The following is a 19,366-nucleotide window of genomic DNA, read 5'->3' as shown; positions in this document are numbered from 1 at the left end:
AACTTGGAAAGTTTCAAATCCTAGTCAAAACCTACTAACAACAAGCAACACAAGCAAAGTTTTAATTAATCCTATTTAAATAATTAACATTCCAAAATTTAGAATTTTGGGATGTTACACCAATCTTTGTTTAATCCGTAGCCCTTGTTTCGAGTTGCAAATATGAGCAACAGAACCAGTATCAAATACACAGGTGCTACTACGAGCATTAGTAAGGTACACATCAATAACATGTATATCAAATATACCTTTCACTTTGTCATCCTTCTTATCCGCCAAATACTTGCGACAGTTCTGCTTCCAGTGATCAGTCGCTTTGCAGTAGAAGCACTCAGTTTCAAGTTTAGGTCCAGACTTGGGCTTCTTCCCTGGAGTAGCAACTTGCTTGCTATTTTTCTTGAAGTTCCCCTTCTTCCCTTTGCTATTTTTCTTGAAACTAGTGGTCTCGTTAACCATCAACACTTGATGCTCCTTCTTGATTTCTACCTCTGCAGCCTTTAGCATCACGAAGAGCTCGATAATTGTCTTTTCCATCCCTTGCATGTTATAGTTCATCATGAAGTCTTTATACCTTGGTGGCAGTGATTGAAAAACTCTGTCAATGAAACTATCATCAGGAAGATTAACTCCCAGTTGAGTCAAGTGGTTATGGTACCCAGACATTCTGAGTATGTGTTCACTGATAGAACTACTCTCCTCCATTTTGGAGCTTAGAACTTGTTGGAGACTTCATATCTCTCAACTCGGGCATTTGCTTGAAATATTAACTTCAACTCTTGAAACATCTCATATTCTCCGTGACATTCAAAACGTCTTTGAAGTCTCGATTCTAATCCATAAAGCATGGCACACTGAACTATCGAGTAGTCATCAGCTTTAGTCTACCAGACGTTCATAACGTCCGGAGTCGTTCCTGCAGTGGGTCTTGCACCTAGCGGTGCTTCCAGGACGTAATTCGTGAGGATAATCCTCAAGTTACGGACCCAGTCCATGTAGTTGCTATCATCATCTTTCAACTTAGCTTTCTCTAGGAACGCATTAAAATTCAAGGGAACGGTAGCACAGGCCATTGATCTATAACAACATAGATATGCAAAAACTATCAAGACTAAGTTCATGATAAATTAAAGCTCAATTAATCATATTACTTAAGAACTCCCACTTAGATAGACATCCCTCTAGTCATCTAAATGATCACGTGATCCATATCAACTAAACCATGTCCGATCATCACGTGAGATGGAATAGTTTTCAATGGTGAACATCTCTATGTTGATTATATCTAATATATGATTCATGTTTGACCTTTCGGTCTTAGTGTTCCGAGGCCATGTCTGCATATGCTAGGCTCGTCAAGTTTAACCCGAGTATTCTATACGTGCAAAAATGGCTTGCACCCGTTGTATGGAACGTAGAGCTTATCACGCCCGACCATCACGTGGTGTCTTGGCACGACGAATTGTCGCAACGGGGCATACTCAGGGAAAACACTTATACCTTGAAATTTAGTGAGGGAACATCTTATAATGCTACCGCCGTACTAAGCGAAATAACATGCATAAAAGATAAACATCACATGCAGTCAAAATATGTGACATGATATGGCCATCATCATCTTGTGCATTTGATCTCCATCTCCAAAGCATCGTTATGATCTCCATCGTCACCGGCTTGACACCTTGATCTCCATCGTAGCATCGTTGTCGTCTCGCCAACTATTGCTTCTACAATTATCGCTACCGCATAGTGATAAAGTAAAGCAATTACATGGCGATTGCATTTCATACAATAAAGCGACAACCATAAGGTTCCTACCAGTTGTCGATATCTTTTACAAAACATGATCATCTCATACAATAACTTATGTCACATCATGTCTTGACCATATCACATCACAACATGCCTTGCAGAAACAAGTTAGACGTCCTCTACTTTGTGGCTGCTATGGGCTTCTAGCAAGAACCGTTCTTACCTACGCATCAAAACCACAACGATTTTTCATCAAGTGTGATGTTTTAACCTTCAACAAGGACCGGCCGTAGTCAAACTCGATTCAACTAAAGTTGGAGAAATAGACACCCGCCAGCCACCTTTATGCAAAACAAGTTGCATGTCTGTCAGTGGAACCGGTCTCATGAACATGGTCATGTAAGGTTGGTCCGGGCCGCTTCATCCAAAAATACCGCCGAATCAAAATAAGACGTTGGTGGTAAGCAGTATGACTATTATCGCCCACAACTCTTTGTTTTCTACCTGTGCATATCATCTACGCATAGACCTGGCTTTGATACCATTGTTGGGGAACGCAGCATGCAATTTTAAAAAAATCCTACTATGACGCAAGATCTATCTAGGAAATGCATAGAAACGAGAGGGGGAGAGTGTGGCTACGTACCCTCGTAGACCGAAAGCGGAAGCGTTAGATTAACGCGGTTGATGTAGTCGAACGTCTTTGCGATCCAACCGATCAAGCACCAAACGTACGGCACCTCCGAGTTCAGCACACGTTCAGCTCGATGACGTCCCTGAATTCATGATCCAGCAGAGGGTCGAGGGAGAGTTTCTTCATCACGACGGTGTGGTGATGTGATCCGCGCAGGGCTTCGCCTAAGCACTACGACGCTATGTCCGGAGGAGTAAAATGTGGAGGGGGGGCACCGCACACGGCTAAGAGAACAATTGATATGCTATGGGGTGCCCCCTGCCCCCGTATATAAAGGAGGGGAGGAGGACGCCGGCCACCAAGGGGCGCGCCATGGGGGGAGTCTTACTATGACTCCACTCCTAGTAGGATCCGCCCCCTCCCTTTTTCCTTTCTCATCGGAGGGGGAAAGGAAGGAGAGGGAGAGGGAGAGGGAAAGGAGGCGCCGCCCCTTCCCCTGGTCCAATTCAGTCTCCCATGGGGGTACCCTTGCGGGCACCCCTCTCTCTCCACTAAGGCCCATGTAGGCCCAATAAATCCCCGGGGGGTTCCGATAACCCGCTGGTACTTCAAAATATACCCGAACCTTTCTGAAACCATTACGGTGTCCGAATATCATCGTCCAATATATCAATCTTTACCTATCGACCATTTCGAGACTCCTCGTCATGTCCGTGATCTCATCTGGGACTCCGAACAAACTTTGGTCACCAAAACACATAACTCATAATACAAATCATCATCGAACATTAAGCGTGCAGACCCTACGGGTTCAAGAACTATGCAGACATGATCGAGACACATCTCCGGTCGATAACCAATAGGCGGAACCTGGATGCTCATATTGGTTCCTACATATTCTACGAAGATCTTTATCGGTCAAACCGCAATAACAACATACGTTATTCCCTTCGTCATCGGTATGTTACTTGCCCGAGATTCGATCGTCGGTATCATCATACCTAGTTCAATCTCGTTACTATCAAGTCTCTTTACTCGTTCCGTAATGCATCATCCCGCAACTAACTCATTAGTCACATTGCTTGCAAGGCTTATAGTGATGTGCATTACCGAGAGGGCCCACAGATACCTCTCCGATACTCAGAGTGACAAATCCTAATCTTGATCTATGCCAACCCAACAAACACCTTCGGGGACACCTGTAGAGCATCTTTATAATCACCCAGTTACGTTGTGACGTTTGATAGCACACATGGTGTTCCTCCGGTATTCGGGAGTTGCATAATCTCATAGTCAGGGGAATATATATAAGTCATGAACAAAGCAATAGAAATAAAACTTAAAGATCATTATGCTAAGCTAATGGATGGATCTTGTCCATCACATCATTCTCCTAATGATGTGATCCTGTTCATCAAACTACAACACATGCCTATGGTCAGGAAACTTAACCATCTTTGAGTAACGAACTAGTCAAGTAGTGTAGCGATTCCACCTCAAACGGCCAAATCTCTGTGCATAAGTGTCATTCCTGGATCGGTAATGCTGACACACACAATACTTGAAGGATACAGAGTGGCAATCACACATCTATTACATCGAACGTCTCAAAAGAGAACTTATTACAATAAATATGGCTTAAGGCCATCTAAGTAAGATAACAGCGGAAGGCTTGGAAGATAAAGTGAGTCCATCAACTCCAACGGCATAGCTGAGTGCACGACAACGACCTAGCGCACCTTACTCATCGTCTGAAAAGTCTGCAACATGATATGTTGCAGCCCGAAAATGGGTCAACACATGGAATATGCTAGCAAGATAACACAGTAGAGCAATGAAACAAGTAATAGCTATCACTACATGCATATATGGTTGGTGGAGACTCTATGGTTATAATGTTTTTTGCGAAAAGCCAATTTTCCCTACAATAAAGGAATATATTTTATTTAACTATCATGGTAGTTAAAAAAAACATTGAGAATGTTAAAACCCCATCTCAATCCCAATTAAAAGTAATTAACATCCCAACAAATTAATTTAGGGTGATGAGATCCACAAGATAATCCAAGAACCAGATACTCAAGATGTTCATAACCAGGGACACGGCTTACCATGATTAGTTTGTACACTCTGCAGAGGTTTGCGCACTTTTCCCCACAAGACTCGATCTCCTCCGTTGGATTTCTCGCACTACATGGTGTTTGAGAAACGGATGATTGAGACACAGTCTTTCAGAAGCATTTACTCTAACCCCGGTTAGACAGTACCAACCTACACCCCCTACATCTGCTAGCCTACCACTGGAAGAGGTCATGCAACTTACTCCACTATGCTAGAGCCCATAATAGCTTGTGGCTGCACACGGAAGTTTCTAGCATGAATAATCTTATGATCCCTTTGAGCCTGGGTGGCGAACCAAAAAGGACATCACTGGTATATCCCCAGGTGCCCGCAACCAATCCACCCAGATGTGTGTTGAAGTAGCCACCTTAAGTAAACCATTAATTGATAATCTCACATCTGTCATGGATACACTCAAACCCAAACCACGTCTACGAGCATAGCATGGCAATAAATATCATAACGTAGAAGTAACTCCCAGGGTTTGATAATAAAAGGGCAATAGGTTCTACCTCATCAACAACATCCCAAAACCCACATGTTAAGAGATCCTACTCGCGCAATGTTTGAGGGTTGTAACTAATGCATAAAAACTGGGTAATAAAGGGGTATGATCAATGTGTTACTTGCCTTGCTGATGATCCGCAAAACTTAGTGACTCGTAGTAGCATGCTGCGCACTCCAGGAATTCTATCGCAAACAAACAATAGCATACATAAGCACTCAAGAAAATATGCAAGGTAAAACATCAAATAAGAAGATCCAAACTGAAAGTTCAACTGAAGAGGTTCGATTTGCAAAAAGAATCGATCAAATCGGAGGTACGAAACTGAAACTATGGTCAAAAGAACTTCGAATGCAAATCTGCTTCCAACCAAATTTTAATTTTTTTAAAAACCCTGTTCAAGTTGATTAAACAGAAAGAGGGGTTCAAGACGAATATTTTGGCGTTGGTTTCACTGGATTTGGACAAACGGTTAGGAATCGGCGAGGGTTTGAAGATCAGGGGCTAATCTGCGATAAAAATAATCGCGGATAGGTCCCTAGCCGAGAATAAAATAAAAAGAAAAGACTAACGAACGACCGAACGTTCGCTGTCTGAACCTAACCGGTAAACAACATTCGTTAAGATGAACGGACGAACGAACGTCTACTAAATAAATAAACCGACGAAAACCCAAAAAAACGCATCTAGGGTTTTAAAGAAAAACCAGTGGTTTTACCTAAACCGAAAAAAACCTTGACGAAAACCGACAAATCCGGCGGCGGCTTCCGGCGGAGCTCCGGCGAGGTGCGGGGTGGAGTGGGGCGGCGGCACGGCAGCGGCAGGCGGCGGCAGCGGCGCGGCGGCGGTGGCTGGCGGCTTCGGCGGTGGCAACGCGGGTCGAGGGGAAGAGGGCGGCGGGGGCTCCGATATTTAAGGGGGGGCGGCTCCGGCTTGTGCGAGGGGCGACGCAGGCGGTGTGGCACGGCCAGACTCCGGCGAGTCCATGTCGCGCCCGACTCGAGGAGGCGACGGCTCTCGGTGGGCCGGCTGGGCCTTCGGCCCAGTTTGGTCCGAAACTTTTTTTAAATACGGTTCCGTCGAGAAACTCCTAAATAAAAATAAAATAAAAATCTAAAAATGCCAAAACAAATTTTCATCGTCTAAATAAAATATTTAGAACAAAGTGAACATTTTGGCCTAAAAATGCAATTTTGAAAAATGTATATTTTTCTAATTCAAATAAAATAGCAATAAAATCCAAATAAAATAGTTTATTTGATTTAAACTTTTTTCTTCCAATATTTCATTTATTTTGAAGAAGTCATATTATCTCTTCTCATATATTTTTGATATGAAATATTATTTGGAGAGAAAAATAATAAAACCAAAATGATCCACTTTTCAATATTTGGGAAAATTCAAATATGAAAATAATAAAAATCCCCAACTCTCTCCGTGGGTCCTTGAGTTGCTTAGGATTTTAGGATCGCAAAACCAAAATGCAAATAAAATATGATATGCATATGATGACCTATATATAACATTCCAAATTGGAAATTTGGGATGTTACAAACCTACCCCCCTTAAGGTGAATCTCGCCCTCGAGATTCGGGTTGGCTAGAAAATAGGTTTGGGTGGTCTTTCCGTAGATCATCCTCTCGTTCCCAGGTGGCTTCATCCTCGGTATGGTGGCTCCACTGAACTTTGCAAAACTTGATAACCTTGCTGCGTGTGACTTGGCTCGCAAACTCGAGAATCTTGACTGGTTTCTCCTCATAGGTCAGATCATTATCCAACTGAATTGCTTCTAGGGGCACTGTATCTCTCAGAGGAATATCAGCCATCTCAGCATGACACTTCTTCAACTGGGAAACATGAAACACATCATGAACTCCTGACAGTCCTTCGGATAACTCCAACTTGTAGGCTACTTCTCCCATATGTTCCGAAACTCGGTATGGTCCTACAAATCTTGGGGCTAACTTTCCCTTAACTCCAAAACGTTTAACTCCTCGCAATGGTGACACACAAAGATATGCTCTATCTTCGATTTCATAGACTACCTGAGTCTGCATAACTCTTCTGCCTGGATTGAGCTACCTTCAGTCTGTCTCGAATCAACTTAACCTTCTCTTCTAACTCTTTGATCAAATCTGGTCCAAACAACTGGCGGTCTCCAACTTCATCCCACAACAACGGCGTTCTGCATCTTCTTCCATACAAAGCTTCGAAAGGTGCCATCTTCAGACTAGCTTGATAACTGTTGTTGTATGAGAACTCTGCGTAAGGCAGGTTATCATCCCAACTAGATCCATAATCGAGCGCACAAGCTCTCAACATGTCCTCCAGAATCTGATTGACTCTCTCAGTCTGTCCATCTGTCTGTGGATGAAAGGTTGTACTGAACTCTAGCCTGGTACCCAAAGTCTGGTGCAGTTGGTGCCAAAAATTTGACCTAAATTGTGTTCCTCTATCTGATACGATGGTCCTCGGAACTCCATGCAGACATACGATCCTGGTCATATATATCTTGGCCAACTTCGCACTCGTATAGGTGGTTTTCACTGGGATAAAGTGAGCCACTTTGGTCAAACGATCCACTACTACCCAAATAGAATTGTATCCCGGTCGGGTCCTGGGTAATCCAGTGATGAAATCCATGCCAAGATTGTCCCACTTCCATTCAGGTATCGGCATAGGTTGTCGTAATCCTGTTGGTTTCTGATGTTCTACCTTCACTCTCTGACATACATCACATACGGCTACATAATCGGCAATATCCTTCTTCATACCAGTCCACCAGAAATGCTCCTTCAAATCCAAATACATCTTGGTGTTTCCAGGGTGTATTGAGTATGGCGAGTCATGAGCCTCCTAAAGTATTAACTTCCTGATCTCTGCATTATTGGGTACATAAACACGGTCCTCAAACCACCAGGTGTCATGCTCATCCTCACGGAAACCCTTGGCTTTACCTTTGCTCATTTTCTCCTTTATCTCTGAATTCCCTTATCATCCTTCTGAGCTTCTCGAATTTTTCCCAATAATGTCGACTGAATTTCCAATGCTGCAACAAAACCTCTAGGGACTATCTCCAAACGTAGCTCCCTGAGATCTTCAGCTAACTCTGCTGGTAATCCTCCGCTTACGAGGGTATTGGCGTAACTCTTTCGGCTCAAAGCATCTGCTACGACATTGGCCTTGCCTGGATGATAGTGCAACTTCATATCATAATCCTTTATAAGCTCCAACCATCTCCTCTGCCTGAGATTCCACTCCTTCTGTGTGAAAATGTACTTCAAACTCTTATGATTCGTGTACACATCACAATGATTTCCAATAAGAAAATGTCTCCAGGTCTTGAGTGCATGCACTACAGCTGCTAGCTCCAAATCATGTGTGGCATAATTTAACTCATGCGGTCAAAGTTGACGTGAGTCATATGAAACAACTCTTCTGTCTTGCATAAGCATGCCGCCAAGTCCTAAGCGAGATGCATCGAATACACCTGGAAATCCTTGCGTATATCCGGCAGAATCAGCACTGGGGCAGTAACCAGACGTTTCTTCAATTCTTGGAAACTTGCCTCACATTCATCTGTCCACTTGAACTTGGTGTCTTCCTTCAACAACTCTGCCATGGGCTTCGCTATCTTAGAGAAATTCTCGATGAATCTCTGATAGTACCCCACGAGTCCAAGAAAACTGCGGGTCTCTCCAACTGAGGTGGGTGCCAACCACTCAGTGACTGACTGAACCTTAGTAAGGTCTACTGCTATACCTTCTCCTGATATAACATGTCCAAGGAATCCAACTTCCTTCATCCAAAACTCACATTTGCTAAATTTGGCGTATAACTGATGTTCCCTGAGCTTCTCAAGAACTAAACGCAAATGCTCCTTGTGTTCCTCTTCATTCTTCGAGTACACCAAAATGTCATCAATGAACACCACGACAAATTTATCCAAGAACTCCATGAACACCTTATTCATCATACTCATGAAATAGGTAGGGGCATTTGTCAGTCCAAATGACATAACCGTGTACTCATATAGCCCGTACCTTGTGGTGAAGGATGTCTTGGGTATATCCTGTTCTCGGATCTTCAATTGGTGGTATCCTGATCGAAGATCGATCTTGGAAAATACTTTAGCTCCTTGCAGCTGGTCAAACAAATCATTGATCATCGGCAGTGGGTACTTGTTCTTGATCATCACTTCATTCAATGCACGATAATCAACCACCATTCTCAGAGATTTATCCTTCTTCTCAACCAAGAGCACTGGGGCTCCCCATGGTGACGAGCTTCGTCGAATGTAACCTTTCTCCAATAACTCCTTAATATGTTTCTTAATCTCCTCCAGATCATTCGCGGACATCCGGTATGGTCTCTTCGATACTGGTCCGGTGCCTGGCAACGGCTCTATCAAAAACTCAATGTCTCGATCCAGCGGCATGCCTAGTAGTTCCTCTAGAAATACATCCGGGTAATCCTTCACTACAGGCACTTCCTCCTGAACAACGCCTGTTAAGGAGTTTAGGTGAGTCCTCTTTGGGGTATGCCTGGATACATACTTAATCATTTTTCCCTCCGGGGTGTTGAGTAGAATTGACCTACTAGCACAGTCAATGTTTCCCCCATACTTCTATAGCCAATCCATACCCAATATCACATCCAATCCTTGTGACTCCAGAATTATTAGGTCTGAGGGGAAAATATGGCTGCCAATGTTTAAGGGTATCCGGTCGCACCATTGGCTGGCCATATACTCTGCTCCTGGTGAGCTTACTAACAAGGGTGTCCTAAGGTCTAAGGTGGGTAACTTAAACTTGTCCACAAATCCCCTTGAAATGTATGAATGTGATGCACCAGTATCGAGAAGAACAAGAGCGGTAAATGACTTAACCAAAAACTTATCGATAATTGTGTCTGGCTGCTCTTCAACCTCCTCCACGTTCACGTGGTTCACTCGGCCCTTATTAAAAGGGTTGGGCTTCTTCCCAGAGCTTCCATTGCCATTACCATTCTTGAGTTCAGGACACTCATTGGCATAGTGTCCAGTCTTCCCGCACTTGAAACAAGTAACATGACTTTGGTCCTTCTTGGCGGGTGTGCTTGGGTTAGAGCGGTTCTGACTGCTTGCTCCACTCCCATTTCCATTCCTAGAGCCATTGTGGTTATGCGAGCTTCCTCCATTTTGGTTATGGCCTCCATGGTTATGGGTATATCCTCCAGAGTTCGGGGTGAACCGAGGTTTCTGTTGAGCTCCTGAATTGTACTTCCCTTGTCCATTCTTCCTTTTGCGGCTCTCAATCTGCTGCTGCTTCCCTTCAATCATAAGAGCCTTATCTACCAACTCCTGGTAGTTGTTAAATGTCGCCACCATTAACTGTATACTCATCTCATCATTCAGCCCTTCCATAAACTTCTCTTGCTTCACGGCATCTGTGGCCACATCATCTGGGGCGTAGCGGGCTAACTTACTAAACTCATCCACGTACTGCCCCACAGTACGATTGCCCTGTCGTAAGTTGCGAAACTCACGCTTATTCATACTCATAGCTCCAGTTGAGACATGAGTAGTGTGGAACGCTTGCTGAAACTGCTCCCAAGTAACATTGGCTATAGGGAAGGTGGCTGTGTAATTCTCCCACCATGAGGCTGCAGGTCCATCCAATTGTGTGCGGCAAAACGCACCTTCTCAGCATCTGTGCAACCTACAGTGGTTAACTCCCTTCCAATCCTGTGTAGCCAGTCATCAGCAACTATGGGCTCGGTGCTACTAGAAAACACCGGCGGTTGTAACCTCAGAAAATGGGCTAAGTTGTCAACTGGAGGGGGTGGCGGTGGGTTGTTGTTATTGTTGTTGTTGTTGCCTTGGTTCTGGACTAGCAATTGCATCAGTGTATTCTGCTGTTGAATCAACTGAGTGAGCTCCGGTGGGAAAGCAAATCTAGGGTCACGTCTTGGAGGCATCTGATGGTTTAGAGGGGAGAGATTAGAATAGAATGAGGTCTAGTGCGAAAACACTACCCATATGCACATGAGACAAACACAAACATATCACACCAAAACAATTTCAAGTAAGGGCATACAATCGATCTAACTATCATTACAGTGGTCGGACTACTAATATATACATGGGGGAAATACTACTAATAGTATGGTGGTCTACTAGAAATTTTGATCGGTAGAAGACTCCATGATATCTGCTCCGGCTTCGTCTTCATAATCATCATCACTAGGGTCGGAGTCAGTGTCGTCGATGATGATGTAGTCCTTGGGATGGTCGTCATCTCTTCCTGGCGCAGGGTCTCCCATGAATACTCCTAGCTTCCTTGTCAGGACGCCGTTCATCTCTACCAATACGGTGATTTCCTCCTCGTATTCGTCGCGTGTAGACTTGAGTTCCTCTTCCAGCTCCATGTTCCTAGTCATCAACTTCTTCAGATCTATCATGCTTGCGCACATTTGGTTCTCATGGCGTCGAATGTGCTGGTTTAACTCCTGAATGAAGGCTGCAATGGACCTGTCCTTCCTGGTGCTGATCATCTCCCATTGCTCATCTCGGCACCCACATATCTAGTAAATAGTGTCCTTAAGATCCTTGTGATAAACTTCGTCGATGCGTCCTATGACGATGTGAGCTGCCATGCTCTTTCCTAGACTCCAGGTTGGTGCATCGAAGGAAAACTCTATGGGCTCAGTTACTGGCGTGAACGTCCTTCCTGGAACTTGAACTCGAATCATCCAACGCTCTTCTTCTGGTAAAGTGACGGTGTAGGTCCCGGTGAAGCTTGGTATTCCAATGTTCAGGTACCTAGTGACTTCCTTCAAGTGTCGTCCAAAAGGTGTGTCTTCATCTGGCTGTGTAAACTTGTTCCTTGTGTCCGCCATCCTATAGAGTAGAAGATGGAGAGAAGTCAGAAATGAGTAGAGAAGAGTGACCTGTGGCTCATCTTAGTTGTCGTGTCCTACATTCAGCGTGTGCTTTGATACCATCTTGTAGCGATCCGACCTCAAACAGCCAAATCTATATGCATAAGTGTCATCCCTAGATCGGTAATGCTGACACACACAGTACTTGAAGGATTTATAACAGAGTGGCAATCACACACCTATTACATCGAATGTCTCAAAAGAGAACTTATTACAATAAGTATGGCTTAAGGCCATCTAAGTAAGATAACAACGGAAGGCTTGGAAGATAAAGTGAGTCCATCAACTCCAACGCATAGGTGAGTGCACGACAACGACCTAGCGCACCTTACTCATCGTCTGAAAAGTCTACAACATGATATGTTGCAGCCCGAAAACGGGTCAGCACATGGGATATGCTAGCAAGATAACACAGTAGAGCAATGAAACAAGTAATAGCTATCACTACATGCATATATGGCTGGTGGAGGCTCTATGGTTATAATGTTTTTTGCGAAAAGCCAACTTTTCCTATAAAAAAGGAATATATTTTATTTAACTATCATGGTAGTTGAAAAAACATTGAGAATGGTAAAACCCCATCTCAATCCCAATTAAAAGTAATTAACATCCTAACAAATTAATTTAGGGTGACGAGATCCACAAGATAATCCAAGAACCAGATACTCAAGATGTACATAACCGGGGCACGGCTAACCATGATTAGTTTGTACACTCTGCAGAGGTTTGCGCACTTTTCCCCACAAGACTCGATCTCCTCTATTGGATTTCTCGCACTACAAGGTGTTTGATAAACGGATGACCGAGACACAGTCTTTCAGAAGCATTAACTCTAACCCGGTAGACAGTACCAACCTACACCCCCTACATCTGCTAGCCTACCATTGGAAGAGGTCATGCAACTTACTCCACTATGCTAGAGCCCATAATAGCTTGTGGCTGCACACGGAAGTTTCTAGCATGAATAATCTTATGATCCCTTTGAGCCTGGGTGGCGAACCAAAAAGGACATCACTGGTATATCCCTAGGTGCCCGCAACCAATCCACCCAGATGTGTGTTGAAGTAGCCACCTTAAGTAAACCATTAATTGATAATCTCACATTTGTCATGGATACACTCAAACCCAATCCACGTCTACGAGCATAGCATGGCAATAAATAGCATAACGTAGAAGTAACTCCCAGGGGTTTGATAATAAAAGGGCAATAGGTTCTACCTCATCAACTACTTCCCAAAACCCACATGTTAAGAAATCCTACTCGTGCAATGTTTGAGGGTTGTAACTAATGCATAAAAATTGGGTAATAAAGGGGTATGATCAATGTGTTACTTGCCTTGCCGATGATCCGCAAAACCTAGTGACTCGTAGTAGCACGCTGCGCACTCCGGGAATTCTATCGCAAACAAACAATAGCATACATAAGCACTCAAGCAAATATGCAAGGTAAAACATCAAATAAGAAGATCCAAACTGAAAGTTGAACTGAAGAGGTTCGATTTGCAAAAAGAATCGATCAAATCGGAGGTACGAAACTGAAACTATGGTCAAAAGAACTTCGAATGCAAATCTGCTTGCAACCAAATTTTAATTTTTCAAAAACCCTGTTCAAGTTGATTAAACAGAAAGAGGGGTTCGAGACGAATATTTTGGCGTTGGTTTCACTGGATTTGGACAAACGGTTAGGAAACGGCGAGGGTTTGAAGATCAGGGGTTAATCTGCGATAAAATTAATCGTGGATAGGTCCCTGGCCGAAAATAAAATAAAAATAAAAGACTAAGGAACGAACGTTCGCTGTCTGAACCTAACCGGCGAACAACGTTCGTTCAAACGAACGAATGGACGAACGTCCGCTAAATAAATAAACCAACGAAAACTGTAAAAAAATGCATCTGGGGTTTTAAAGAAAAATTGGCGGTTTTACCTAAACCGAATAAAAACCGTGACGAAAACCGACAAATCCGGCGGTGGCGGCGGATCCGATGGCGGCGGCTTCCAGCGGAGCTCCGGCGAGGCGCGGGGTGGTGTGGGGCGGAGGGGCGGCAACGGCTGGCGGCGACAGGGGCGCAGTGGGCGGCGGTGGCAGGCGGTGGCGTGTCGGCGGCGGCTGGCGGCTTCGGCGGTGGCGACGCGGGACGAGGGGAAGAGGGCGGCGGGGGCTCCGGTATTTAAGGGGGGCGGCTCCGGCTTGCGCGAGGGGCGACGCGGGCGGCGCGGCGCGGCCGGACTCCGGCGAGTCCGTGTCGCGCCCGACTCGGGTAGGCGGCGGCGCTCGGTTGGGCCGGCTGGGCCTTCGGCCCAGTTCTGTCCGAAACTTTTTTTTAAATACGGTTCTACCGAGAAAAGTTCTAAATAAAAATAAAATAAAAATCTAAAAATGTCAAAACAAATTTTCACAGTCTAAATAAAAAATTTAGAACAAATTGAACATTTTCTTGGCCTAAAAATGCAATTTTGAAAATGCATATTTTTCTAATTTAAATAAAATAGCAATAAATCCAAATAAAATATTTTATTTGATTTTAATATTTTTCCTCCAATATTTCATTTATTTTGAAGAAGTCATATTATCTCCTCTCATATATTTTTGATATGAAATATTATTTGGAGAGAGAAAAAATAAAACCAAAATGATCCACTTTTCAATATTTGAGAAAGTTCAAATATGAAAATAATAAAAATCCCCAACTCTCTCCGTGGGTCCTTGAGTTGCTTAGGATTTTAGGATCACAAAACCAAAATGCAAATAAAATATGATATGCATATGATGACCTATGTATAACATTCCAAATTGGAAATTTGGGATGTTACAAGTAGAGGCATACTAGGGACACTTTGTTTTGTCTATGTATTCACACATGTTCTAAGTTTTCAATTAATACAATTTTAGCATGAATAATAAATATTTATCATGATATAAGGAAATATAAATAACAACTTTATTATTGCCTCTACGGTATATTTTCTTCATTAATGCCGCTCAAGGAATTGTCATACTTATTTTGCTTGGGCACATTTAAATAGAGCCTGAGCCACATCCTTCGCATGGGTGTGACACACCAAGCATTAGCCCGAGGTCGAGATGTGACAAGGGAAGGGGATTAATGGTGGCATAATGCTAATCAATAATGGATGGACCTCCACCGTTGATATGTTTTGATATATTTAGAAAGGGTGTATCAAAGCAGAAGTGAAAGGAAAAACACTGCCGCTCTATCAATAATGCTACATCTACGAATAGACCACGAAGACCTACGTAACCTTCTAAACAAATCCTATTGGCCCCATGAATTTCAACGGGGGTGGGCCTCAGCTGCTAATCCTGACCCAATTAATCTTCTTCACATCAGCTTTTAAGTAGAACTCTTGCATTACTTTCTCCGTTTCTTTTTTGTTCGTATGTAAGATTTGGGTCAAAGTCAAACTTTGTAAAGTTTGACTATAGAAACAATATCAACATCCACAAAACAAAAGTTATATGTTATGAAAATTAATTTCATCATGCATTTATAATATTGATTTCATAGTGTGAATGTTGATATATTTTCATACAAAGCTAGTCACAAAGTTTGACTTTGACCAAATTTTATATATGCAAACAAAAAAACGGAGGGAGTACTTTTGGTACGTGTAGCATTGTCCGCTGCTCCAGTGAGAAAGAGCGGCAATTTACAAGTTAGAACACATTTCCAAATGACATTTGCAAATTCTACGCACCATTTCCAATTTGAGTCGAATCAGTTCGAGATGGTGAATCGTTACACATACAACTAAGTAACTGTTGCGAGCTAATGGCTACACAGTACAGCCGAACCCGTGGATCGAGTGGAGCAAGCATCAGCTGCTCGCATGAATACTGAAGCAGCAGCAGCTGCTGCTGCTGCTGGCTAGCTCAGCCGAGGGAGGGTGAGCAGCATGTCGGTGCTCGCCATCCTGCCGGATCCGGCGAGCGACAGCCTGCCGGGGAACACATCGACGTGGCCAAACGCGTCGGTGCCTGGCGGGCACTCGAGCGCGGCCTCCAGGGTGCGGTGGTGCACGCCGCACGCGTCCACGGCGTACCCGCCCTTGTGGTCGTGCCCCGCGAGGCACGCCGCGACGCATCCGTGCCGGTGCACCACTGCCAGCGCCTCCTCGTAGTTCCACATAAGCCCCGCGGGGGACGCCGCACCGGGGTGGAGCGGCAGGTGGCTGCACACCACCACGGTCTCCCCGCGCCGCGACGCGTCCCGCAGGACGCCGTCCAGCCACCGAAGCTGCTCCTCGCCCACGCCGCCGTTGAACATCACGAACCGCCGGTCCTCCCCTGCCAGCCCGGTCGGGCTGTTTTTATCCGAGTTCGGGTTCCTCTCCTCCAGGAACCTCCTGGCCGCCGCCGCCACAGGGTGGTCGCGCGGCCAGCCGACGGCACTGAAGTCGTACGCGTCCAGGACCACGAACCTGTACCCCGGCCACGGCGAGAAGTCGTAGTAGGCGCGCCCAGGCATCCGCAGCACGGACACCAGCTCGCTCCTTGGGAGGTTGTACAGGCAGTGGTTGCCGAGCATGTGGTACGCCGGGCCGCCGTGGAACCGGTCGAACTCTGCCACGACGGCCTGCACGGCTGAAAGCGACCGGTCCTTGGGGCAGAACCCGTCGACGATGTCGCCGAAGTTGACGCAGAACTTGACGCCGGCCTTGTGGCTGTTCCAGCTGCGGACCGCCCTCTGGAGCACGGTGATGCTGTGGCGATAGTACCGAGGCACGCCGAGGAAGGAGCGGCCGTCCGGTATGTCGGCGTACTGGACGTCGGCGATGACGCCGAAGGTGAAGAGGGGCTCCCTGGCCACCGAAGCTCGGACCACCCCGACCCCGCCCGGGTGAGCCAGCATGGATGCGGCTGGCCGGCGCCGTCGAACACGCCGGAATCAATCAATCAATTGCTGCCCAGCGGCGAAAGGGACAGGAAGACGATATCTTAATTAGCTGCAAACTGCTTTTGTTTCAAGTGAAGTTAACACATTAGGTATAAGCAGTTTACCGACGTGGCGGTTGCCGCCGGCAGCAGTTCGTCCTCTCCTCTCCGGCGAACCTCGCGCCTTCTCTTCTCCAGAGCACCGGACTGCGCGGTGGGAGGCGATGGATGATATCATCACGTGGCACAAGCAAGTGGACGGTGGTCCGCTCCACACGTGGCGCCATCTTGTCCAAGGAATCATATTCATATCGCCAGTTAAATTTTGAGAGCTACTGGCCAACCGTATCCCCGCTGCCAATAGGATATATTCCCTCCGTTCCGAATTACTTGTCTTAGAATTGTTTAGATACGGATAATCTAGGACAAGTAATTCGAAACGGAAGGAGTAGTAGGTGGCTCATCCATATTTCATTTAAGTTTCCGCCTCCAGTATGCTCGTGGAGTAAACAAAGTGGACTCGGCTCCCCTGACGTACTGCAGGGCGCAGTTGGGCCACTGACAGGTGGGCCAATGTCAGTGGCCCAACTGCGCCCTGCAGTACGTCAGAGGAGCCTCGTCCAAACAAAGTAGGCTTCACACACGGTTTAGAGTAAAAGGCAAATCAGAAGAGCTGTTGGGCGTACTAACGTACTACAAATTTCAGCGTCGTGACAGCTCGCGTACGATGAGTCTTAAGGATTTTCGAGAAAAGAACGTCTGATGTAAATGGTCAAGTCCTCGGAGCATTTCTTTTTTTAAAACAAGGCAAAAGTACCATTTTCATTGATTAAGAAAAGAGCAAGAACTGTCTGACGAAAACCGGGGTAAAATCGATACAACTCAACCCACGTAATATGGGCACCGCCGACCAACCTGACCACCAATATGAAACATGATTGCAAAGAAGAAAAGACATCGTCGAGAAGATGGAAGCGTTATTGTCATCACCGGTTATGTCTGAACGAGCGACTCCGACTTACCCAAAGAGCTTCATCATAGACGCCAACCCGCAAACAGTTACACAGAAGTCATGATGGCACATGCCAACTGAAGGCCACACGCGCGAACAACCGACAGCCCGACTTTGATGACAAGCTTCACAAGGGAAATATGCAAGACTTCTGGCGACTGTGCTCCGCGCAAACAACCACCGGACATGCCGAGATGATCAGAGTACCGAAGCCTGAGCTGTGACCGAAGCTGCTCATAACATTTCAAAAGGCCAAAAAAATTCATAGTTGATTTCAGCGAATAAATTCATTAAGGTTTGAAGTACCCGAGGAGTTATAGCTTGAGTCACAATTCAATTTGAATTTGTTGTTTAAACTCAAATTGGAGTAAGTTTAAGTTAAGGTATGCATTTGAATTCAACTAAGTTTGAATTTTGTAAGTCTAGGTTCAAGTTCAAGTATTTCATAATTGACTAAAGTTGGTTCATGATTTCATTTGTGAAAGTTTGATTTGATTTGGATTAATAAATGACCTTAAGTTCCATTTGAGTTTAAACTATATTCAACTATGTTTGAATTCCTAATGCCAAGTACTCCCTCCATTCCATAATGTAGTGTGCCCGCGTTTCCCAAGATTCAAGTTTGACCGTAAATTTAACCAACGAGACCGAATGCGGCGGGAGCAAAAATTATATCACTGATTTCGTATTTTCGATATAATTCAGTGATATAATTTTTGTTCCCGCCACAGTCGGTCTCGTTGGTTAAATTTACGGTCAAACTTAAATCTCGAGAAGCGCGGCCGCACTACATTGTGGAATGGAGGGAGTACGACTCCAAAATTATTCGCAAAGGTTCAATTCAGGTTCCTCAATTGTAATGCTAAATGATTTATTCAAATTGAGTGTATGGTTTTGAAGTTATAGCCAACCTAAGTTTGAACTAAATTCAAATTAAGTTTGTTTTTGAAGGAAATATGCCCTAGAGGCAATAATAAAGTTGTTCTTTATATTTCCTTATATCATGATAAATGTTTATTATTCATGCTAGAATTGTATTAACCGGAAACTTAGTACATGTGTGAATACATAGACAAAACAAAGTGTCCCTAGTATGCCTCTACTTGACTAGCTCGTTGATCAAAGATGATTATGTTTCCTAACCATAGACATGTGTTGTTATTTGATGAACGGGATCACATCATTAGAGAATGGTGTGATGGACAAGACCCATCCGCTAGCTTAGCATAATGATCGTTAAGTTTTATTGCTATTGATTTCTTCATGACTTATACATATTCCTCTGACTATGAGATTATGCAACTCCCGAATACTGGAGGAACACCTTGTGTGCTATCAAATGTCGCAACGTAACTAGATGATTATAAAGATGCTCTACAGATGTCTCCGAAGGTGTTTGTTGAGTTGGCATAGACCGAGATTAGGATTTATCACTCCGATTATCGGAGAGGTATCTCTGGGCCCTCTCGGTAATTGATACGTCTCCAACGTATCTATAATTTTTTATTGTTCCATGCTGTTATATTATC

At 44.5% G+C, this 19,366-nt stretch overlaps 1 protein-coding gene across 2 annotated transcripts; it reads right to left on the bottom strand.

Moving 5' to 3' along the window:
- Positions 1-15,499: 15,499 nt before the first annotated feature.
- Positions 15,500-17,093, bottom strand: LOC123152762 (manganese-dependent ADP-ribose/CDP-alcohol diphosphatase). 2 transcript variants are annotated; one of them, XM_044572224.1, is made up of 2 exons: positions 16,952-17,093; positions 15,500-16,853 (listed from the first exon to the last, which is right to left on the bottom strand). In XM_044572224.1, the coding sequence occupies exon 2, from the start codon at positions 16,800-16,802 to the stop codon at positions 15,819-15,821; it is 984 nt and encodes a 327-aa protein (XP_044428159.1). In that variant the 5' UTR covers positions 16,803-16,853; positions 16,952-17,093; the 3' UTR covers positions 15,500-15,818. The 2 variants fall into 2 exon arrangements, with proteins under 2 accessions (XP_044428159.1, XP_044428160.1); XM_044572225.1 differs by having other exon boundaries at positions 16,956-17,093.
- Between the last annotated feature and the right edge of the window lie 2,273 nt (positions 17,094-19,366).

The sequence above is a fragment of the Triticum aestivum genome, chromosome 7A (genome assembly GCF_018294505.1).
Source record: "Triticum aestivum cultivar Chinese Spring chromosome 7A, IWGSC CS RefSeq v2.1, whole genome shotgun sequence".
In the NCBI taxonomy this organism is placed as follows: Eukaryota; Viridiplantae; Streptophyta; class Magnoliopsida; order Poales; family Poaceae; genus Triticum; species Triticum aestivum.
Note: the sequence above shows the minus strand (reverse complement) of the source record. Positions and strands in the feature narration are given on the sequence as shown.